The sequence below is a fragment of the Amaranthus tricolor genome, chromosome 4, assembly GCF_026212465.1.
Source record: "Amaranthus tricolor cultivar Red isolate AtriRed21 chromosome 4, ASM2621246v1, whole genome shotgun sequence".
Taxonomy (NCBI): Eukaryota; Viridiplantae; Streptophyta; class Magnoliopsida; order Caryophyllales; family Amaranthaceae; genus Amaranthus; species Amaranthus tricolor.
Window position 1 is genome coordinate 24,990,446 of NC_080050.1, and position 24,850 is coordinate 25,015,295.

The 24,850-nt window shown below is 34.2% G+C and overlaps 1 protein-coding gene and 1 long non-coding RNA gene across 2 annotated transcripts; one reads left to right on the plus strand and one right to left on the minus strand.

Annotated features, from left to right (window-relative positions):
• Window positions 1–6,408: 6,408 nt before the first annotated feature.
• Window positions 6,409–10,994, minus strand: LOC130811033 (uncharacterized). Its single transcript, XR_009041086.1, has 6 exons — window positions 10,783–10,994; window positions 9,462–9,652; window positions 8,369–8,576; window positions 8,125–8,278; window positions 7,084–7,203; window positions 6,409–7,017 (listed from the first exon to the last, which is right to left on the minus strand). It is a non-coding gene; the product is annotated as an uncharacterized LOC130811033 (long non-coding RNA).
• Window positions 10,995–14,916: 3,922 nt separating this feature from the next.
• LOC130810455 (uncharacterized) lies at window positions 14,917–24,309 on the plus strand. Its single transcript, XM_057676527.1, has 5 exons — window positions 14,917–15,208; window positions 21,507–21,624; window positions 21,742–21,981; window positions 22,691–22,799; window positions 24,063–24,309. The coding sequence occupies exons 1-5, from the start codon at window positions 14,969–14,971 to the stop codon at window positions 24,142–24,144; spliced, it is 789 nt and encodes a 262-aa protein (XP_057532510.1). The 5' UTR covers window positions 14,917–14,968; the 3' UTR covers window positions 24,145–24,309.
• The last annotated feature ends 541 nt before the right edge of the window (window positions 24,310–24,850 follow it).

Genomic DNA, 24,850 nt, shown 5'->3' on the forward strand with positions numbered 1-24,850 from the left:
TTTCATTTTTACGGTCATTATGGAGAAAATTTCTAAATCCATCTGGGAGACTGTACCATGGTGCATACTTTTCGCTGGTGATATAGTTTTGATCGCAGAAACCAAGGAGGAGGCTAATAGTAAATTGGAAGAGTGGAGGGAAGCCTTGGAGGGTAAGGGGTTGCGCATAAGGCCTACTAAGACAAAATACTTGAGATACAATTTCAATGGGACAGAATCGATAGGGGTTGACCATAGGGGGAGAAGTTGTTGCATGTATGTCCAAGTTCAAATATTTAGGATCGATGATTTAGAGTAATAGTGAGATCGATGGAGACGTTACTAATCGTATATAAGCTGGTTGGCTTAAGTGGCGAGCAGCAACCGGCGTGCTTTGTATAAAAATTTCCCGAAGAGATTAAAAAGTAAGTTTGAACGTGTTGCAATTAGACCGGCGTTGTTGTATGGGACAAAATGTTGGCTCGTAAGAAGGTTTTCGAATAGAGGATGGAGGTAACAGATATGCGTATACTAAGGTAGATGTGTGATAATACTATGATGGATAGGATAAGAAAATCAGGAGTTCAGGGAGAAGTTAGGTGTAACACCCCGATATTGTCCGATATATTAAATGATTTGCTAGTAATATTATTATTATTATTCTTTTTAGAAGAATATATTTTCTTTTTATTATTTATTTTGTTAGTGGGTTAGATCATGAGATTTCAACTTTTAAGGCAATTAAAACCATTTTAAGCCCAAACCTTTTCCTAATCTATCTTTAATTTCAAAAAAAAAAAAAAAAAGAGGGATTTGAATCAATTTGGCCGGCCATATGGGGAAGTTGGGGGATTTGTAACCTCTTTAAGAATATTGAAAGATTAAGAATAATTGCCTTCCATAATTATTGCTTTAATTTCCTTAATTCCTTTATTTCCTTAATCTCCTAATTAACTTACATCTTTTAATTTCAAACCATTTGCAAGTAAGAAAACACTCCCAAAACACTCTATTCCTCACGCCTAAATCACCTTGGTTCATCAATTTTGGTGTTTTGTTCTTGTGCAATTGTGAGTAATTCTTAATCTAGTTTTTATTTTTAAGTTTTAATTTAAATTTCTATGATTTATATGTGTGTTATTTAATAGTTTATGATTTGTTCATGATTTAAAAATTCATGTGTGAAAGTATGATGTATTTTTCTATCTAGATTAATGTATGGTTTTTAGGGTTTTAGATATGTTTACATATGTGTGAGAATTTGTTTGATGGATGATTGAAAATATATATATATATATATATATATATATATATATATATATATATATATATATATATATATATATATATATATATATATATATATATATATAAAATGGATGCTCATAGAAAAAAATGTATGTGGTGTTAGAAATTTATTTATTTTTGATTAATAGAAGGAATTTATAATGTTGGTAGAAAAAAAAAATATACATGTAAATATGTGATGTGTATGTGTGCATACAATTGTGTAAAAAGAATTATATTGAGGAAATATACATGTAGATAATCATGAAAATTATGTAAATTTTGTTGTTTAGATTTAATAGGAAATAAAGCATTGAAATTTATATTTTTGTGATAAAAAAAATGGAATGACAAAATCCCGTAGGTTTTGAAAATGGTGCAAAAAAATGTGTTTTTGGAACATTTTTGGCTTTGAAATTAGGTTTATAATACTTATACTATGTTATATATTATGGAAATTCGTACCCGGGGGTTTTGACGCCTTCCGGACGCAACGGTGAAGTCGAATTTTCAGTTTGACAGTTTTAAGTTGAGTTTCTGGACAGATTGTATAGGTTGTCCTGTTTTGTGTATTTACCATGTTATAGTATGTGATGGATGTTCATGTTGTGTGTAGTATTCTAGGTATGGATGTAATTATATGTGTGTGTTATGGATGATTTAAGGAAAATGTGTATGTGCTTATTTTCCGAATACGATTGAACCTTGTAGGAAGTCGATTCGTGACCGGGAATTGATTAAGACGCTTGTGAGATTGGTTATCTTGCTTAAGGTATGTACACGCAGCGTGGTTCGCATTAGTCCGATGTATCATATAGTAATGGTATACAAAAGTAAATCATGGATATATAGTACGAATAATGTTATCCTTCGAGAAAATAATTTTTATACATTGTTTTGATAAGCAGAGGTAGTATGACCTCACTAACCTTAAAGTGGACGTAGTATGACGTCAGTTGGTGGAAATGAATTATGAGCCACCGCGGGGGTATGCATACTTAACCATAGGCACCGAAGTAAGGCGAGTGTCTATGGTAGAGACTTGCTGAGGGGTTAGCTCCCCCTAATGTATTGTCTCACTTATGGAGATTGGAGTGTACCGGCAGTATGGCTGGATATTACAGCAGTATGGCTGACTAATCTTTACATGAAAATAATTATTCTTAATTAGCATGATCGAAGCGTACGGTTCTGTGAATTGTCAGCTATTAAATTAAAACTTACTCTTGTGTTATTATTTATTTGGTATGCGACGATTGCTGACGTGTACTTTTGGTCTTAACGACCCTGCGATGATGTTGTTTCCTATCTGGGCAATGACTAGCAGTAAGTTAAGTTGCAGGTCTGGGGAGTGAGGATTGACCCTTGAAGAAATAAATTATTAGGATAGAGAAGTCTCGATAAGAACTTCAAATTTAAGTTTAAAGAACATTTGGTTTTATGAGGCGAACATCGTTCTCAAGTTGTAATAAGTAGATTTAACTTTTCGTTTTTGTCCGCTGCTAAGAATTTCTTATATCTAGTAGTTCATAATAACACAAATAGAACTCGATCCGCACGTTTTCCTTAACTTCAAACCCGTTTTAAACTGTTTTTTAACATCCCGGTTTGACTCGCATTATAGTTGTCTCGTTTTTAAAGGTCATCTTCTCTTTTCGTACGACCCGAGTTATTCCGAGATGTTACATTAGGGTTTGCACCTCTCTCCGCAAAGATGCGGGAGAATAGGTTGGGATGGTTCGGGCATGTGCAAAGAAAGACCCATGACGCACCAGTAAGAAGGATCGAATGCATCATAGTGGAGGGTAAGAGAAGTCCAGGAAAACCTAGGAGAACGTGGGAGGAACAGATTAAAAGTGACCTGCATGAGCTTCACCTCTTCAAGGACCTGACCAGGGATAGGGGCAGTTGGCGGCACCTTATCCACGTCATAGATTACTAAACACGTCCCTTTTACCCATCGTTTGTTATTGTTCATTGTCTTTAATTATCGTTCTTTACCTCCTTCTTTACTTCGATATTTATTTTTAGTTATATGCACGTATTCTATTTATTTTATTTGTATGTTGCAGGTTTCTCTCTCTTTGAAGACCTTTCTCGAGTCAAGGGACTCTTTGACCGCACTCTCCTCTATGGATATGAGCTGCCGTCTTTCTTCCCTTCCCAGACCCTGACCATAGTTTTCTATGAGCGGGATACACTGGGTATGATGATGATGATGAGGAGGAGGAGGACGAATATCCCACATGGCTCTCTATAAGAAAATGTTAACTTTAGGAGGGATACAAAGCTTCCAAATAGCTTTTCAAATCGGATCAAAACCAATCGAACTAGAAGCAAGATCACAATTAGATCGAGCAATCCAATACGCATCCCAAACCCAGAATATACCGTTCGAACCAGCAGCCCACATAAGTTTATCACAGTTGTGAGAAATATTGATTAGGGTATTAAGCACCTTGTTGACGTCAATAGCTAATAAGATCTCTTGAAGAACGTCCTTACACCAAAGTTCTTGAGGCCGAGTCGATAAAAATGTCAACTGTAGCCTCTTCTCCAAGCCCTTTCCAAGGGGTTATAAGGCTTCCAGTTCCGGGCCTAACAATTCAAGCATCTTTCCAAAACCTAATATTCCTACCATTACCAATACTACATCGAGAACCAGCTTCCAAAATATGTGTGACGCTCCAAATACTTCTCCAAGCAAAGCTTGGGTTATAGCCTACCTTGGTCCTCCAAATAGAATCTAAAGGAAAATATTTAGCTTTTAAGGACTTTTCCGAAAGGGAATTAGGATAACAATGAAACCTCCAAAATTTTTTCGTAAGCAAAGCATCATTAAACATCTTAAGATCCCAAAAACCTAAACCACCCTCACACTTCAGACGACAAACCTTCTTCCAAGCCTTACAAGGAATACCACACTCAGAATTCGAAGTACCTAATCGGAAATTACAAATAATACTCTCAACTTCTTTGTAAAAAGAATTAGGAAGCTTGAAGCAACTCATACCATAGGTTGAAATAGAATGAGCCACAACTTTAATAAGCACCTCCTTACTTGCCTTAGAAAGAAGCTTCTCTTTCCAACCTTGAAGTATCTTCCATATACGATCCCTTAGACCCTCAAAAGAGAACTTCTTCGACCTAAAGAAAACTGTCAGAAGACCTAAATATTTGTCGTGATTGAGAATTTCTTTAATATCCAAGGCGCTACTCTTTCCAACCTTGAAGTTTCTTTCATTTGACTCGTGAGTATTAGTTATTAATCTTATTTTAGTTATAGCAAGTATGAAGGTCTTGAATTTGATTCTCAAATTTCATCAAACTACATCATTAAGATAATGTTGGTAAAATTTGTTGCACATAAAAACATATTTGAGAAAATTAAGAATGGGGAATGATGATATTTTTTATTTTTATTTTATTAAATACAAACGTAATAAAGTTGGTGGAAAATATTCAGAAATCATAAGTTATAAAACAAATGTATAATGAAGTTAATGTGAATTATAAGCAGGGATGATTGTGGATTAGGTTTGGGATGATATAACAACCCAACTTACTTATAGACTAAGTAAGAGAAGTTGTCACAAGTTTATATACCAAAAATGAAGATTATTTCAAAACAATATCCTGTAGAATCGTCATCAATGACAACTAGTCTCAATTCCAACAGCTATACCAAGATCCTAAACAAATATAACGTGAAAGTGTGGAAGTCTACAAATCTACATAACCCATTTTATTACACAAAAACTACGAAATTCTAACAAGTCTAATATACACATACGACCAAAACTTAATTTTAACATTAAAGGTTTCAATTTTAACATTAAAGGTATCAATTTCAACTTAAAATAAACTTTTAATAGATCAATCAATTAAAAGGTGTTGGTGGTTGAAGTAAATGTTAAACAATAATTTAAGTAAAAAGGTAAGAAAAAAAGAAATTGAATAATATCTAATATAAACCGGTAGTAGGTGATTCAACAAGCTTCCGGGTTAAATGAAACAATAGATCAGATCATTCATAGTTAATCGAAAGTTGAAATTATTGTAGGAAAATCGTGAATAGGTTGGATTATTCAAGGTAAATTTTCCAAAAAGAACTTTAATTTTAACCTAAAAGTGATCATTTTTAACATTAAAAATGATCAATTTCTACTTACAAGTTTATACCACTTTTCTTAACCACACAACTACCCCACCCCAACCTCACACACCAGCAACCCACCAGCTCGGGCCGCCATAACCACCTCCACCCCGTATGCTCAACTTATCATAGCTTTACCCTTAAGAGGATGTACATCAAATCCTATGGCCACACTGATATGTCCAAACCTAGATTGAACAACAAAACCACATATGTATATACTTAAGTACTAAAAAATTTTCGAGTCACTTGAGATACCCCCGGAAAAAAGAACCGGAAACTAAATGAATCAAAGTGAATTATCAAATGAAAATCCAAAGGCAAATATAAAGAGGTTAAGAAAAGATTCAATGCCGCATCAATGCTATCAAAATGATTTTTAAACCATTAAAGCCGCAATAACAATTGAGTATGAGACCAAGCTCAACAACCCAACATTAGTGGAGACAGCAAAGTTTCCATCAAGCGTTGGGGTTGTAGACTTGTAGTTGTAGTAGTTGATGTAACTTCCGCGGCTGGGTATTCAGAAGGTGCAGATCCACCAAATAGGGTGGTTGAGCCGGTGGTAGTGGTGGTGACTGCACCACCAGTTAAGGTGGGTGTGGTGGAGGGTGCAGATGATGCACCAGTGACAGTGAGGAGGTTGTTTTGGAGTCGCCATTGGTGTTGCCGATGCCACATGAATCAAAGCTTGATTTGGATATTTTGGCTATTGTATGAGCTCCAGTTGGGAACTTGAATACTGCATTTTACAATACTATCAGATTTCATAACAGCATGCCTTAAACTCTTGGAAAATCAAGGCGTGAACAAGAACCTATGCTACAAACATTGCAAATTTGTGGAAATATGAGGTTAATCAAAGCACGAATTTCTCGACATCATTCATTCAAAGGGATAAATTTATAGAAGTCGTACAAGCAAAAGGCATAAGAAGCATAGCATAGATTGTTAGACTAATACGATTGGAACATGGTCAACAAGACTAACAGCTGCAACTTTAATTTAATATTTCCAAAAAGCAGCCCATGTAAACAAGTTTTAAGCATCCATGATAAGACTACAAAAATTTCAATGCACATCATGAAGAGTGTTCAAAAGTTGTTGTGCATAACATAAAAAGCCCAAAAACAATTAGGGTAGAACGTCAGCAGGTGGGTCATTTAGATTAGAACTACACGCCATCTGACCAAAATCTAAACAACGACAAACTTGCAGCTCACACTCTACTGCACTTGATGCTGGCTGACTTGCTAAAGACAATGACGTATTCAATGATGGAACAGAAATAGACGGCAGGAAGGCAACTTGATCGATAGCAAAAGAAGGGGTCAAAAACACTTGCGAATTCTCTGACTTTGGAGGCAGTGGAGAAGTGAGCGCACATGTACCATTTCAATTTATGTCCTTCGACGAAATGTTGGATTGGAGTTGTCCTATTTGTGGCTGCATATCTTGAGAAGCAAGCAGCTCGACTATAAGCGATTTTATCACCCACTTTTGGACTCCGTTTTATGATAGCGCAATTGTCAGCCCTACTTCAATGCATATTGGTTTATCTTTGAATGAGTACGCTATTTCGAAGTAATCTCCTCCTGTATGTTAAAACATGTTAATATTTAACATTATTATTAAACAAAGTGTATGCTTATATTACTTACATAAGTTGTAGGAGCATATAAAGCATCAATTTTTTTCCAAACAACTTTGCCACATGGTCATTGAAGGGTGTGAGATTGATAGAACTTGTGCTATCTACAGCATCGAATGTTAGAGCTAACCTGAAAAATATAGTGTCGTTACGGGAATAAATAACATCGAGATAATGTAAATACCCACTCCACTTGATCCTACATCACAAATACGGCCCCCAAATACTTTACCAACTAAACTGAGTGACATCCACCCAGAGTCATGAAATCAAGTAAGCATTGTTGCAACAATAATGCTTCCAATTTCTTAATACAAACGTCTCAAATAATCAACAATTCTTCCATTAAACAAGAAAATTAATTAATAATTAGTAGGTAGCAAGGAATTTATTAGAACAATCCTTTAATAGTTGTTGCTGCAATTTTAGTATCTTATCTTCCCATCACTAAAGTTATTAATTAGTATTATATCATTAATCATGAAGTATTAGGAAAACTAATAAAAATAAATAAATATTGTTTTAACTAACATAACAACTTTCTTCAACAAGACAACAATATCAATCTCATTTGACAATCAACTATTATGTCGATAGGGTTGCATATATTCGACCTCCAAACCCAGTTTCCATATACCTAAACCCCAAACCTTGATTGCAACTTGCAAATATCCGACCCCCAAACCTTGGTTGCAACTTGCAAATATCCGACCCCCAAACCCAAGTCCCATTTGACTTTCAGTCTTATTTGACAAATCCTAGGCTTGACCTAGATCATGTCCGTTCATTTGATTAAAAACAATCGCGTAACATATAACACAAAAGAATAGAAAATATTCGGTTAACCCTATACTATTATGGGCCATAGGGTATTTGCCTTGGTTGAATGCACTAATCAACTGTTGAACTACAATAAGCAAAACTTCAAAGTTCATCCAAAAATGAGTTACATTATTGCTTTAATTATGTAAACAGCAAACATATTTCTAAAAATAGTGCTAATTATCAACAAACGAACAATGCAAACAAAGAAAAAATTAAAAAAAGTTACCGTTAATTAAGAAATGATGATGAATCAAGCTTCTCCCTCGAACAATTTCCTGCTTAGGCTCTAAAACAATACCAAAATCTTCAAATTTGACCTTAACTGTACTCTGCCTTAGAGGGCGGACGATACAGCTTCACACTTATTTACAAGCAGATACCTAAACACAATGCGTGGTTTTGAATAAACAACCAGTGAAAACATCAGTGTGTAATCAACAGTTGCAAGTGAAAAAAAATTAGGGATTTACTTCTCTAGTTAATTTGGGATGTCAGTGAGTGTGAATCAAGAGCTCGAATAAGAGCCAAATACTGAATGGATTGAGAAGACACCATATCTGAAAAGTAGCAGGCAGGAAGAAGGGAGTAGGAGGCACAAATTTGCAGAAAACACACGATCACACAGTAAGCAGCCCATACAGCAGATGCAGACCAGCAGCAAATGAAAGAGCACAACAACTGCACAACACAACCAACAAGAAATCAAATGCAGCAGGAAAGTGCCTAATAAAAACACAAAAAGCGCCTGAGCTTTGGATTTAATAAAATCACCCAAGAAAGTGCTGAATGCAAAACAAACTAAGCACCCAAGATCAAGTAACTGAGAATAAGTTAATTGTGATAAGCCTCGAAACCCCACGCAAAAAATAGGTGGCTCTTTTAATGTCTTCTAAAGTACACAAATAACCTAAACTTTAGACCTAATAACACCAAGAGTTTAGTCTATGCTGCAATGATTACAAGACACTCAAAAACAAAGGTGGTTCTTTTAATGTCTTCTCTTTGTGCAGTTATTTCAAAGTCGACACTAACAAATAAATGTTAAATGCAAGGAAGAGCAACATACTGATACACTTAACATAAAATTAGTGATGTAAGACCTTTGCGAATTTTTTTTTGAAAAAGGCTTTATAAAGCACAATTCAAACTAATATTTTGATTAAAGTACACAATTGGTGCATATATCATCACTTACAGTTATATGATTTGAAGGTATGTGCTTTCCACTAATTAAGTCTAAAACAATTGTACCAAAGCTATAAAATAATTGTTCCTCTCAATGAAAATTTTGATATGAGAATTTCCTTTATTTATGGCAAGTTATTATCACTGGCCAAAGGAGAAGCTAATTTAAAACTAAAACATCACAAAAGGAAGTAAATTGTAAATTTGATGTAATTAATAGTTAGTAAGTGATTCAGATTTCAGAAACACCAGAAGGTAAATTTCTTTAATTAAATTTGTAAAACTTGTGAGGCCCTTCTCTTAACTCCTTTCTCAACGGGATGATTTGCACACCGGGCTACCCTTTGTGAGACATAGAACTAAACGAAAAAAGCTTACCTCCTTGGTTGGCAGCCTAAATTCATCTAATTCTTCCAGTATATTAAGTTGCAACTCCTCCCTTGCTTCCTTTTCTTGCCTAGCTTGTTCTGCATCAATGGCTTTTGATTTCCTCTCAATATCCAGATCAGACTCATCTGAATCAGAATTCATTTCTCAACCAGAACCAGATCGGGGAACCATTTCATTTCCTGCAAAAACATTTTTCTTTCTTTAAGCTATGAATCCCTCAAACTTAAATATAAAACAAAGCCCAAAAATGGTCCATGATAAGAATTTCACAATAACAATCAAGCCACACTTGTTGACTTCGAAACTCAATCAAGTCAATTGAAAGCACACAAGCCAAAGTCCCAAATGCCTGCACATACAAAGCTCTCAACAAAAACAAGTCATAAACACCAACTTTACTATACACTTGAATATAATATTCACAAAATTCACAGTGTATTATATATCCCAAGCTATCAACGAATACTAGTCAACAGAAACTATAAGATATGCACCTACACTAAACAATCACAAGATTCTCATATTTTGTATAACAAAAATCCTAAAAGAAAGACAGACCAAATTAACTATAAACAAAAAAACACATATACTTTATAATACCCTATAATGACTCAAATAATAAATCTTAAACATACCCATTAAAATTAACCAAAATCTTGGCAAACCCAATTTTGTGAACAACATAAGAAAATGCATAAAAGGTACAGGAGTAACCATAGTTTGTGGAACTGATCTTCATGATTGTGCAACACAGTTGATGAATTATTAATTAATGAGCATTGGGCATTTTATTAAGCAATTCAAAAACAGGTTTGGCATAAAGATCCAAAAACAGTTCCTCAAAACACCCAAAAAAAACTACCAAGCAACAAAACTCCAAACCAGACTTCAATCAACAGAAGCACAACAAAAATATTCAGTAATTTGTAACATATATAACCCAAAATTCCATTCCTTAAAACCCAGAAACAAAAAACAAAACCAAAAAAAACCCATAAAGGATTAGAATTAATACTTGGTATAGAGAAGAACAAAATGGTAACTTGGTAATGGATGAAAGAGAGGCAAGAATGATGAGTTTAGAAACCAAATAAGGTGAAACCTTTCTATCACTAACTTTCCTAATGTAGTGAACCCCCATTTCTACTAAACAATTCAGATCTATTAAGCAAAATTTACAGGTAAATACCAACTCTCGTCGTATAAACCCTAGAAAAGATAAACCCTAATTTTCCACCTAAAACAACCATAATCAAACCCTAAAATGACAAAAGAAAAACTAAGAAATCATGAAAAAAAAAAAAAACACCTTCGTCTTCGTCTTCGTCTTCATCAGCATCACCGGCACTAATTCTTTCGCCATCAGCGAATGAATGTCACAAGATAAGAGGAAGAGGGAGGAAAAGGTGAAACACTGAAATGTAGAATCAAAAGAAAGATGAAGCAAGAAGAAGAGTGAGAATAAGGACAGAAGCATGGAGAAATAGGAATAACAAAAGGAAGAATGGCGTGACAAATTTTGAAACAGTACTATCCTTACTTGTTTTTTATAGTTTAAAGGATTTAGAAAATTTGAAAAAAAATAAGATTATTTAACAACTTAATTTCAAAAATAAGCTCCGTGAAAACTTATTTTTCAAAATAAGCGTCCGTACATCCAAGCCTAGGTTCGGCAAGAGTCGCTGTTAGTAACAGCGAAAGAGAAAAAAAAAATTAAAAGCCCAAAGTCACTGTTACTAACAGCGACTTAAAAAAAATAATAAAATAAAATAAAAAAATATTTTTTTTTTAGGTCGCTGTTAGTAACAGCGACTTAATACGTTTTAAGTTTTCAGTTCACCTCAAAGTCGCTGTTACTGGGTGGTTAAGGTTTTTTATTACATGTTTACTGTTCTAGTACACTAATAAACCACGCATTTCTTTGTTGTATTTTAATTTATTGCTTATATGTGTCTGCATTTCTAAAATTGTTCATTTTATCTTTCAGGTTGTCTGATATATGAAATCTTTACTGGTATGAAACTTAATAAGACAGAAGAACTCCGAAATACTTCTTCAATTCCAAAGGTATCACATATTTTCTATGTATGATGTCGTTTTATGTTATAGTCAAATTCTGTAAAATAGCTACAGAATTTAATTGTTACTAAGCATGATTTTCTTACATATGCAAAATTATGATGAATTGGCTACTTGGTCCTCAAGATGACAACAGTTTTCTTTTTGTATGTCTTTTTATTATTGTTCTTTCAATCGTTGCTTCCAGATTATCAGAGATTATTGAGTTCTATGCCGTCTAAGAGATTAAATACTTCCAAGCTTATTGAAAATAGTGGTAAGTTTTGAAAAGTTTCTAGTACCAAGGTTATGATTTCTTTGATCCTTTTACATTATTCAAGGAGGGTTTACACATTTCATTCTCTTCATATACAATCTTGGAACTCTATCTATTGGACAAGTTCATTCATGCCGATACAAGCATGTACAAATGGCCCCATCTTAGTATTTCCCTTTGTATTGTCTAAAATGTAGGTTACGCTGCTGCACAAACTTGGTCATGTCAAATGGGACATGTTGTTGTTACTAACAGCGACTTTAAAAAAAAATTATTTTTTTCATTTTTTTTAAGTCGTTGTTAGTAACAGCGACTTTGGGCTTTTAATTTTTTTTTTTAAGTCGCTGTTAGTAACAGCGACTTTAGGCTTTTAAATTTTTTTTTCTTTTCTCTTTCGCTGTTACTAACAGCGATTCTTGCCGAACCTAGGCTTGGATGTACGGACGCTTATTTTGGAAAATAAGTTTTCACGGAGCTTATTTTTGGAATTAAGTTGTTAAATAATCTTATTTTTTTCAAATTTTCAAGGATTTAAGGATTTGTATTAGTAAAAATCAATTAATTGCAGATCACAATTAATTATTTTTGCAATGAATTTGCCTTTCAATTTAGAAAAATTTGTTTAAAATAGTTCCAATTATCATCCGTTGGTCAAAAATAATCTCAACTATCTATTATTTTTTAATAATCCTAACTATCCATCGAATTTGCTCAAAACAGACCCCCCCCACACACTGACCGGCTACTGCAGGTTACTTGGACTATTTTTTTTACCTTTTTTTTTACTCAGCAAAACAAAATAAGAAATTACTCTTTCAATTTTACTGAACCCGTTTACACTCTCATCCTTCCGCCATTGATGAACTGTCAAATAACCTTCCCAAAACTTCATTTTAAACCCTAGAATTTCTGATTGAAGGCCAGGAATTCATCTGAAGGTGAACAAGTTCATACGCATATCGCATACTGGAAGCTGCTGCCCAATTTTGCTTCATATGCACAGATCAGTGCTGCTGTTTCTTCATCAGTGCTATATTGATGAAACTGATTTGTTGGGCTGCTGTTTATGTGCACTGACCTCCTTCACTGTATGTGCACTGATTTGTGCTTATGTGCACTGACCTCCTTCTGGGCTGCTATGGTACTGTTTATATGCACAATCTGATTTGTGCTTTTTGTTGTGCTCATATATTGCTTCCCATTAGAAGCTGCTGAGAATTGTGCAAAAATATGTGCACTGATTTGTACTTATGTGCACTGACCTCCTTCACTGTATATTCATTAATAGTAAGAGCTGCAGAAATTTGTTCATATTTATTCAATAGTAATTTGTTCAAAATAATTCAATACATTTTTGTTCATAATTACTTCCAATTACATTGCTTTCAATTACTCATTACTTCTTAATACTAGTTGCAAATTAGTAAATTGCTTCCAATTTCATTGAACATACTACAACTTCTTCAACAATGAATTTTAAGAAATTCCTAAGTAAGAAGAAATACAATCACAAAACATATGAACCAAGAGAACAAAAGCATAATTCCTAAAGCCTTCACTATGCCATTGAGCTTTGCATTTTCCACTTTAAGTGAGTTAACAACCTCTTCCATAGTCCTCTTCTTATGCTTTAATTTCTAAATTTTGTCAACTAATGCTCCAATTTCAACTTCTAATTGTTCATGCTTGTCGATCTGGTTAATTGACTGTCAACATCATCTTCTCACATAAAAAACTTGCAATTGGTATCCTAACACAGCCATACAAATACTAAATCAGATATGCTTTATTTTCAGTGAAAAAATAAAATTGAAATTTTTTCCAGAATTTGGAGCACTTACAGGCCAATTAGCACAACCATATAATTTGTTTCACGGCCTACTACCTCGTTTTGCAATCCTTAATTGCGCAAGAAGACCATGGTAGCATGTCAAGCTTCCACCACAAAGTACACCCCTAAATTTGGGATTAGGGTTTGAAAACTTAGAATAAGAAGATGAATTCATTGAGTCTTAAAGGGATGAAGCTTTTAGAGCTCTAGCATGAGTTAGGTTTTTTCATGAGAGTTTTAGCGTTTGATAATGGACGAAGCATGAATGAAGAAGGAGTTTAATGAAGATGAAGGACATTTTATTATTTTGAATAGCTGACTTAAAAAAATAGGTAAAAAAACTAACCAAGCAACCTGCAGCAACCGGTCATTGTGGAGGGGGGTCTGTTTTGAACAAATTCAAAGGATAGTTGGGATTATTAAAAAATAATTGATAGTTAGAATTATTTTTGGCCAACGGGTGATAATTGAAATTATTCTTGGTAAATTTTCCTTCAATTTACACTGCGAATAATTAGACAATCCATTATTTTCCTGTTCACATCAATATGCCTTTCAATTCATTTTGCAATGATTGTAATTAAATATTTGAGAAACCTGGATTGATATACCTTTTCTTTTTTTCATTAATAATACATCAGAATAAAAAACTTAAATCGAGGGCAAATTAGTCTTTTTAATAAATTTTAATAAATATTTAATTGTTATTGTTACAGAATTTGTAAAATTGAAATCTTATTGCTATCATGTGGAAAAAAATTTTTAAAAGTATTATCACTCGCGTTTCACAAAACCACAATGTTATCATGTAAAATTTCCTTAAATTAAAATACCAATTTCAATTTTAATTTTTTATAATACCAACTCCTAATATATTAACGCATGTAATAAAGCGCCCGTTTGTTAATTCTCTTTTAATAATATTTAGGACTGACCAAAACGCGTGTCTCTTAAAATTATCGCATATTTACGCCGATTTTACTATTGATGTCATAAAACGTTTTCTCCCAACACCTGCTGTAATTAAATATAGGAAAAATTATCGAAAATAATACAACCTTTTGTTAATTTTCTACAATAATACCCACTACTGATCTGATTAATCATGTAGATACCAACTTTAATTTATTAACTAATTTATCAATTTTTTTTTACTTAATTTTTAATATGAAGGAAAACATATTTAAGTTATTATTATTCATAATTAATTAATAATTGCTATTATTATAGAAAATTAACAAAAAAATTCTATTATTAAACTTAACTTTTCCTGAAATATACCGTCGGGTCGGGGATCTTTTGTAATCTGCTTCACATTCACAATAGACGATGGGGCACGCAAGAGAAGCGGTTGAGGTAGCGAAGACCGTCGTCGAGGTTGCAGAACTTGCTTGGTCTACTGCTGAATTCATCCATCACAACAAATCCAATCATCCTCATACTTCTTCCGATGAACTCGAGGATCTCCGTAACGAAAACAAGCGTTTGAAGGAATTATTGGAGCAGAATTTGAAACTTCTTGATAATATCTCTTCTTCTCCTTGTTTCCTCAAAGATTGCCCTACTGATGTAAGCTTGTTCTTCACTTTTGATTTTCCCCTCTCATTGTTAGGTCTTGGTTCACTTTGTGATTCGTTTTTATATTTTTCTAATAATTTGGGATTGTTTTATTTGGCCTGATTTCACGTGGGTCAAAATTATTGGGTGTTTGACGAATAACTGATAGCCAGTGACTGATTTGCCATCTGATTTTGAATCTGCTAACAGCTTATTCATAACAATAAGCTGCTTTGTTGGTTTACCGAACATTAGCCTTGGCTAGTTTAACCATCCCTCTAATTATATCTAAATAAGTAAGTTATTTTGCCAAACACCCCATCGTTCGAATTTGGATTGCAGAAGATGAACTCTTGATTTGTCATTGCGAGGTGCGAAAAAATTCTTCGTTGTTACAACGAAAAACAAATGCAATAATATAATTCACACATAGCTACCAATGTATTAGCTACCTCCGCTGGACATGAAGAACAAATAGTATTAATGTGATGGAGAAAACTGATACAAATTAGGAGAATTGACGTATTATATGCAATCAGAAATAATAAAATTTACTGAAATGACTAAATCTAACCTAATTAGGTTTACACTTATTCCAAACCCAGATCTAGAAACAATCAACCGGAAAAGTATCAAGACCCCGCCCCGGACAACTGTGAATTGAGAGAAAGATAATCTAGCTCCTATTATCACAAACTCCACCTTGAGTTAAAACTTCTCAACGGAACAAATACAAAACTAGATGCGCAAATAATGCTAGAATCTCCATGTCACCCAGATTGCTTCTAATAACTTAAAATTCTCCTAAGAACCCATAATGCTCCTAAAGGCTCACACACGTGTGATATTTAGCAAGTTCATATGATGTTGAAATTGGCTTTGAGGTACCGGCTTGGTGAACATATCACCAATCTTCTTCACCTTAATCTCCTCTCAATTCTAAGGCAATGATATCGTACATTAATGTGCTTAGTTCTGTCATGGTGTACTTGATTTTTGGAAATACTTACTGCACCCAAGTTATCACAATAAACGGTGACCATTATGTAGATCAAGATCACTAACTTGATTCTTCAACCATATTTCCTTTTCTGCAAATTTTGTAAATGCCTTGTACTATTGCTTCAGTAGTTGATAATGTCACTATTGCCAGTAAAGTAGCCTTCCAACTTAAAACGGAACAGAACCACAAAGAGTGAACACATAACCAGTCATTGATCTTCTACTATCCAGTTGTGTAGCATAATCACAATCACAATAACCAGCCACTAAGTTTTCTATATCTCTTCCAAAAATGAGACTAACATTAGATGTACCTCTCAAATAGTGAAAAATTCGCTATGCAGCTAGCCAGTGATCTAGGATTAGACAAAAACCACTAACTACACTAAGGTCTAGTGCATACCATAGCATATATCAAGCTACCCACTACACTGGAATAAGGAACACAAGCCATTTACACCTTCTTATCTTCAGATTGTGGTGCGAGCGACAGGGAAAAATGTACATTATTTGTACTAGGAGTACTCAAGGGTTTTGCCGTAGACATATCAAACTTGTGCAATATCTTTTGAATATAAATTTTTTGTGACAAGAAAAGCTTCTTTTGATCCCGATCCCTGTGATCTCCATTCCTAAGATTTTTTGTGTTCCACCTGAATCCTTCATATCCAACTCGACCTTTTAGTTTCTTTGTTCGAGGAGCAATGAGGATATCATCTACATATAGGACCAAGTAAATATAAGAAGCATCTTCTAACCTTTTGTGATAAACGCAACAATCATACGGACTCTTGTTATAATTTAGCTCAATTGTGTAACTGTAAATCTTTTATACCACGACCATATAAAGACTTTTTCAACTTACAAACCCAACCTTCTTTTTCTGGTTGTTGAAAACCCTCTGGTTGAGACATATAGATTTCTTCTTCTAACTCTTCATGTAAGAAAGTCATCTTGACGTCTAGTTGCTCAAGTTCTAGATCTTGTTGTGAAATATTGCTAGTAACACCCTGATGAAAGTGTGTCGAACCACTGGTGAGAAAACTCATCATATCTATACCTTTTTGTTCAGTGAACCCTCTTGCAACTAGTCTTGCCTTATATCTAATACCCTCAGCCTGTGAATTTCCCTCTTTACAAGTAACAATCTTCTTGCCCATGTGATCGTTTGACAAGTGACCAAGTATTATTTTTATGTAAATTATCCATCTCATGCCCATAGCAGGAAGCCACTAGGTTGATTCAAAACCTGCAACAACTTCTTCTCTATAGGTGTATAACTCATATGAATCCATCTCCTCAGCACGTGAAATGCATATGCCACAACATAGTCTTTATGCAACACTGGTGCTCAAGCGACTCTCTTTGGACGATCATGGATATTTTCCTCCATTATGCACATGTAGACTCTTCCATGCCACTTCCTATGTCTTCGACCTATGGGATCTGTCCCACATCATCTACATTTTGATGTTCATGTTGTATCTCAAGCTCCACCTGTTTGTTTGTCAAACTATATTCTCTGCCTTTTTCAATTGGTCTAAGAATAGTATCTTCATCAAATACACCATTTCTACTCCAAATCACTCTCTTTTTAGATGGTGACCAGATTCTATTCCCCATCCCCATATCCTACAAATTCTCTTTTCCTTGCTCTTGTTTCTACCTTACCCTCACTCACGTGATAAATAGCATTACAACCAAAAGCCTTCAAATTTGTGTAATCAAAGCCATACTTCATAAGGTATTTTGCGTACCTGTATGAGGTGATTGATTAATCAGATAGCATGTGATGCTCACTGCTTCTACCATAAAACTTCTAGGTAACTTAGCATTGAAAAACATTCACCTAGCTCTTTCCAATAGTGTCCGGTTCATGCGTTATGCTTCATCATTTTGATGTGTTGTTTTTCAAACTGTATGATGTCGAGAAATTCCTTCATCCTTACAAAATTCATCAAAATTAGAACAACATAACTTTAAACCATTATCAGTAGAAGCCTTTTAGTGTTCTTTGACGCCTTCCACTGCTTGACTTTATAAAAACATCATTTTTCTGCTTCTTTATAATTATCCATGTCATCCTTAAATAATCATTAATCATTGAAAGAAAATATGTGCTTCTCGATAAAGTCTCAACGCGTGAAGGACCCCAGCAATCAAAATGGATGTATCAAGTGTTCCCTTTGTCCTGTGTATGCTCTTGTCAAATTTGGTTTTATGAAGTTTACCAAAAACACAAGACTCACTTTGTGATTGTTAAGAAGATTTTGCTTCGATAAAATTTGCAGTCTTCTTTCTCTCAGGTGACCAAGTGTGTTAGCTACATCCATGGGACAAGAAGAACATATATCGTTAATGTGATGTAGAAAACTAATACACATTAGGAGAATTGACGGATATATAGAAAGAACAAAATTTCTTGAAATGTCTAAACCTAATTTATTTAGATTTAGACTTATTTCAAGCCCAGATCTAGAAGCAATCAATTAGAAAACAATAATGAGACCCCCGCCTTCGGTCAATAGTGAAGTGAGAGAAGATTTAGCTCATATTATCACATTCATGAACAAATTCAATAATCAAATCAAACATTATTGAAAAGATAGTGTTTTTTTATTAAGTTTAGATGATCATTTTACATTTTTAAAGAATTAGAGAAGATTTTACATTTATTTGTTGGAATACTCCCTTTTCTATGACATAATACATTTTAGCAAACAATGATGATATTAGGAATACGTATAAAGACAATTCCTTCATTAATCACACTAAGTTATAGAATACATTGTGGTTCAAGACTTTTTGTTCGCGGAGATACCATGTTCATGGGACATACTCCCTCCTATCCATTTCGAGTGTCATTTAAGATTTTTCACTATTCACTTATCACTTTTCATTTGTTTTTTATTCTTATTCTCTAAGTTAAAACATAGTCAAATGAAATTTTATTTGATTTTTTTCAATGTTAATTTTATTAAAATTAATTTTTTTAGTTTTTATTTAAGCACAATTAGAGATATCAAGTATTGAATTAGTGCATTAGTAAGCGTGCAGAAGGAATTTTAAACTTGAAGTGGAGATGAAGAAGTATTATTCATGAACACTCACTTTATGGATAGATCTTTGCATTTGGGGTGTCTCACTAGTGAGCTAAATATTAGCTTACCACAATATAGTTTATGCATTCCTATTCTCTCTTTAATGAAAGCGTTTTATGTAGCAAGGCTTTATTTATTGTATGACTAGGCCAATTAGATTACATTTGGAACTAAAATTAGAGAAGGTTAAAATATTGGACCCAATTGTTTTTTGAAAATAAACCATGGGATTGAACTTGGATATGGAAACTGGAGTTTTGTTTTCCAATTATCAAAGAATGAATATAATATTTTTCAAAGTAAAATTAAAGAAGAGATAAAGGATAAAACGCAAAGACGTGAGTAGATTTGAAGTCAAAGATGTTAGAAGGTTAAATAAAAGAAAATTATCTACGTTTATTTGGTTATGTGTTGCAACACCACTTAAACAAGTGTAAGGTTGAAACTTTGAAAAGCTTGAAAGAGTAGAAGGTATTTGGAAGGTTATGTTTGAATGAAAACTTAGGATTTACAAGAGTATATGTTAATAAATAATAATGAATGGAGGACAATATAAAGGATGGTTACTAGAATTGATTATCTTGGTCCTATATTAATATTAGATATGACCGAAATAATACTATCTCTGTTACCAACAAGCTCTCACATTGGTCTGTTTTGGTATATGCAATACGCCTTATATGTTAGGACTAAGGCTTTGGCGCTGTGACGTGTGATATGGTACTTGGACTCACTTTTCCCTTGCCATGACATGATTCATTATTTAGTTATGGATATAGAATATGGGTAAGACTCTTTATGGTGAAAATGTACGTGTTATCAAAAGAGAGGAACACATGCGAGGGTTTCAAAAACATTAGATATGAAAATTAGGCACCAGACAAGAATAATCTTTTAGTGAAGAGCATAATGGAGTGAGGAGAGATATAAACGAGATGCATAAAGGAGAGAGACAAAGGGGAGGCATAGAGAACTATAGAGAGGATGAGGGAAAGAAAAGGGATGTAGAGAGGCAAGAGTGTGTGGGGATGCCCAAGATGGAGGAGAGATAAAGAGGATGTAGAGTGGAGCTTAAACCAAAAGGGAATGCAGAAAGGAGGAGTGAAAGAAAGGAGATAAGAAGAGGAGAGTGAGAAAGGGGATATAGTGACCACAAAGGAGGAGGAGATAGAGAAAGTGGATCGAAAAAGAGAGGAAATTCGATGAAAGTTGTCTTTATTTGTGGACTACTTGACAACCCATTATCATTTAAAAAAATTTTAATCTGCCTTTCATCTTCCCACACTAACATCCGGAGAGTATTTGTTAGTCCCATTTCCTATGTTTATTATTATTATTTTAATATAACTTTTAGTCACAAAAACTATTTAAAAAATATTTTATGTCTTAATCGTGAAAAGCTCTAATTAAAAAAAATCATTATTTCAAAATTGAACTTTGGACCCTTCTAGATTAGGTGCTCGAGTTTTAAAATTTAGAACTTGATGAGTTGGTTCCCTTACCTGAGCTCTACGCATTTACCCGTGTTTGAGCATCATGACTTTGGGATGTGTGTTGCTTCCACTTTGCAAATCTGTTGAATAAATCCGGAGTAGAAAATTTATAAAACAGAAAACAGAATGGAGCCAGAAGAGAGGAAGAAATAGTCATCAGTTTCATGAAAATCGATCACAAGCTAAGAGATGAAGTAAATGACGAGGGACGATAAATTAAGGACTGAGGATAAGTTAGGGTTAGAGTCAGGAAACGGTTTGTTTTAGGGCAGTAAAATATGGGTGGGATCTGTTACCTTTAGTCAATGGAAACAGTTGTCTAAGATAGCCAACCAAATAGCTGATAACGTATTTGCTTGACTGTAACCATTTTCTATTTGTGGCTATGGCAAGCCAAACATGCTCTTAGAATGTTCCAGTTTGCTGGGCTTGCTGCTTGTTATGATGAATGGAACAAACGTTTGAGTAAACATCTTGTTGGTACAAGATATACTATTCTCCATAAGCATGACTTTTCTTACCAGAAATTAGCTGGTGATAGTGGAGTCGAGCCGTAAGAAATCATCCATATTTCTCTCTTTGATATGGCGGTGGAACTCTTTCATGGAACATCTCTTATGTACCTTGATAGTTGGTGATTTCTTGTATTTCTGTGACTCTGTATCAGAGTGTGGTTTAGCTGATTTCATTTTATATTCTCTATTGCGCATGCAGCTACATGAGCGTCTTGTAACGGCTGTAGATTCTGAAAGCTTCTTGACTCGACTTCAGTCGTTGCGTGAGGGTTCAGTGAACGGAACCGCTAATGAGTTCCCTTTCAAAGAGCCTTCAGGTATGCTGTCATTTGTAATTGGGGCTTTTGACTTGGAAAAGTGAGGAATTCATAAAGTATCACCTACTTAGTATTTGAGTTCCTATTTTTTTTTTCTATGGTGTCGTTGCGGGGCAGGTGAAGACTTGGAAGCTGTTGATATTCTAATCAATGTTGATCAAGAAGAACCCAGTTGGTGGGTGTGGGTCACTGATTCTATGGTTCCTGGAACCAGTGAGGAACGCAGTGGTATAGACGACGAAAGTTATGTCATAATATGTGAGGAACATGTTGTAGATGGTGTGGCCAACTTTATTGCCAGATGCATCGTGTCAAATCCAAAATTGCAGAAATTGACTCCAGAGCAATTACAGAAAAGTAAGTTGCATTTGCTCTTTAGCCCTTCGGTTTTCCCGAAATATCAATTTTATTGAGCGTGGGCAGTATGATAGGATACAGCAAAGCAACTATCCTATAGTTTGCCATGGCTAGAATTTTTTTTATTACATCATAATCATTTTCGCTTCTCACTTTTTACCAAATTCTATGACCTATTCGTTGAGTTAATAACAATTTAAAACTGTCTTGCTTTGGGGATGGGGTAGGCTGAAAGAACTGCCGCAACCTTATGACATATCACTGTGGTATTTCCTTGAAAGGAAATTACTGTTCTAGCTTGCTCAGCATGTGATAGCAGCCATCCAGGTCTTTTGCCGACTTCATGACCTCTAGTCTACTCTGATAGTTCTTATAATGCAGTTATTTCTTTGAAAATTAAATCTGTTTTGAGTGCCGATCTTTGGTTTTTTCTTTATGATATAATATAATCTGAAAGCCTTCTCAAGGAGCTCCGAAGTTGGCTACAAGGAGCTCTTTGGCGGCTCCTTAAGCGAATTATAGATGTCTGCTGTTTTCATTAGGTCTTCGTGATCTAATTATGGAATACAAGATTGAAACTACTGTCCCTGAGGTGTTTTTCTAATTGATTCCTGCTGTAGCAAATTATGCTTTGCTTTAAAGTGTTGCGAAGTTGTATGTACTATGTAGTATTCTGTGCAGAATTGACTTGTGGCTTTGTCTATTGCAGTTGTGACAAGCTCACTTGGTGGCCTAAACAAGGTTGAGAGAATGTTGAGCATATGGCACGCTGGGAAGATGTTCTACGCCCTTGCTACCTGGGGACTTGCTCTGGCGGGGTCAGTTGATTTTTTTTTTTAATTCTTTCTTGTTTATTTTCTTGAGATTTTACTAGGGTTATATGTTTTTTAGTTCTCCACAATTTTATACTCCCTCCATTTCTTAAAGTTGTTTTCATTGTTATTTTGGTTTGTTCCATTTGTTGTTCACATAAAGAATATTTCTCTTTATATCACAATTTCTGGTCAAAATTAACCTGTCCATCATCATTTTAATATTTTAATAATGCTTATGGTCCTCACATACCTTTCATTAACTTCATTTTAACATTTTTATACTGCTTAATTGCTTATGGTCCTCACATGTTTTCCACTAACTTTATAAAAATATTTTTTTAATTGTTGTAGTCCTTTCTTCCACTAATTTTCTATAAATATTTTTTTAATGTTTATGGTCCCCACTTTTCCTCTATCAAATTTATTACTCAATAAAATATTATATCCACCATCTAAAAGATTCTATTTTTCTTAATTTCCGTAAACATTCCTTGTGAGAACTTCTTTAAGGAACGGAAGGAATGCTTTCTTTTAACAGAAATGAAATGTAAAACAATTCCCAAAACCATGATATAGCTGGTTGGTATCGTTCTATGGGTTTTCACTTTGTTACTAGTGATCAAGCAAACAAGGAAAGTCAAAAATTCTAAAACAGAATGATTCCTCTCTTTGATAATTATCTTACTAGAAAAATTGAAAAGAAAACTATTTAATTTTGACTGTGGTGGAGTTGAGGGCTGGTTGTGGTGGCAAAGGGAAGGGAAAAGTGCGGGTGGTGGAGATGGCTGAGAAAGGGGGGCACTTTACGTTTTTTGCTTCTTTTTTTCCCCTCTTTTTCTTTTTTTTTTATTTCTCTTCTCCCTAGTCTCAGCGGTCACACTTATTTATTACTCCATGTGAATGATGATGCACTGGTTGCATTGTGGAACGATCATGTGCTACTTTCACTATCGACAGAGTCACAACTCAGAACCTTTCAATTAATGTACCATACATCGATTTTTTTGGGTTTGAGTAGCCTATGCAGCTATGCTTATCTCATATCTTGGGAGTATTAACCCAATGTTTGGATTGGATAAATGGAGGGAAACGAAAGAAGGGAAATGGAGGATTGGGATTTTCTTCATTTACTACTTTCACTTTCAACAGGATCCATCCAATGCATTTATTCTTTGCCCAACTTTGCTCGATATTATGAATTGCTAACTTGAACGACAATGTTTGATATGCACCATTCTTGTTTCTCACTTGCATTCCTCTATGCAGATTGTACCAAAGCCGTGCTGTGCTGAAACTTGCTGCTCAGGGGGTTCATCATAGCAGTAAGTTTGTGCTAAAGGCTCTTTGAAACTCAAATAATTGTTTGCTTACTTGCTTTGTTCACTAATCAAAATGTAAATGGATGTAAATATCATTTGATTTGGTTTCATTCTGGAATTGTCTGTCGAACTCTGATGCACCTTCTTTTTTTAATGTTATTATTGCTGTCCAAGATTCTATTCTCGTTTGTGAAGTCTTGATGTTAGCAGTGTTTTTCACTCGAGCCAAATGATCAACAGCTTTCAAGAGAGCTAATGTTTGCTAAGATTTTTTATTTTTATTTTGTTTTATGTTTATTTGAATCGGGTCTTTGGATAGACTAGAGAATTTCTACATGCAGGAGATAAGGAATTTGATTGGGGCCTTTGGATAGGCTAGAGAATTTCTATGTGCACAGGATAGGGAATTTAATTATCCTATAAATAGTTAAAATCGTCATCAGGGTAAAAGAAAACTAGGGATGAGTATGAGTTGGATCTAGGTGTTTATAAATGTGTAAAGTAGTTTATTTTATTTTAAGTAGGACTTTATGATATTTAAAGTAGGGTTATGAGTATGTGAAGTAGGTGCTAATAATAATTGAAGTAATATATGATATGTGAAGTAGGTGTTTATATTATGTAAAATGTGTATAATAGGTGTTTAAGGGATGTGTGGTAGGTGTTTATTCCATGCAAGTATATGTTTAAAGAAATTCTTTATGGTATGTATATTATATGTTTATGATTTGGATT

What these genes read in the sequence shown, in the direction of transcription:
- LOC130810455 (XM_057676527.1), top strand. Translation starts at nt 14,969, where the DNA reads ATGGGGCACGCAAGAGAAGCGGTTGAGGTAGCGAAGACCGTCGTCGAG. An exon ending in CCCTTTCAAAGAGCCTTCAG is followed by an intron (nt 21,625 to 21,741) that starts GTATGCTGTCAT and finishes GTTGCGGGGCAG; the next exon opens with GTGAAGACTTGGAAGCTGTT. An exon ending in TCCAGAGCAATTACAGAAAA is followed by an intron (nt 21,982 to 22,690) that starts GTAAGTTGCATT and finishes TGTCTATTGCAG; the next exon opens with TTGTGACAAGCTCACTTGGT.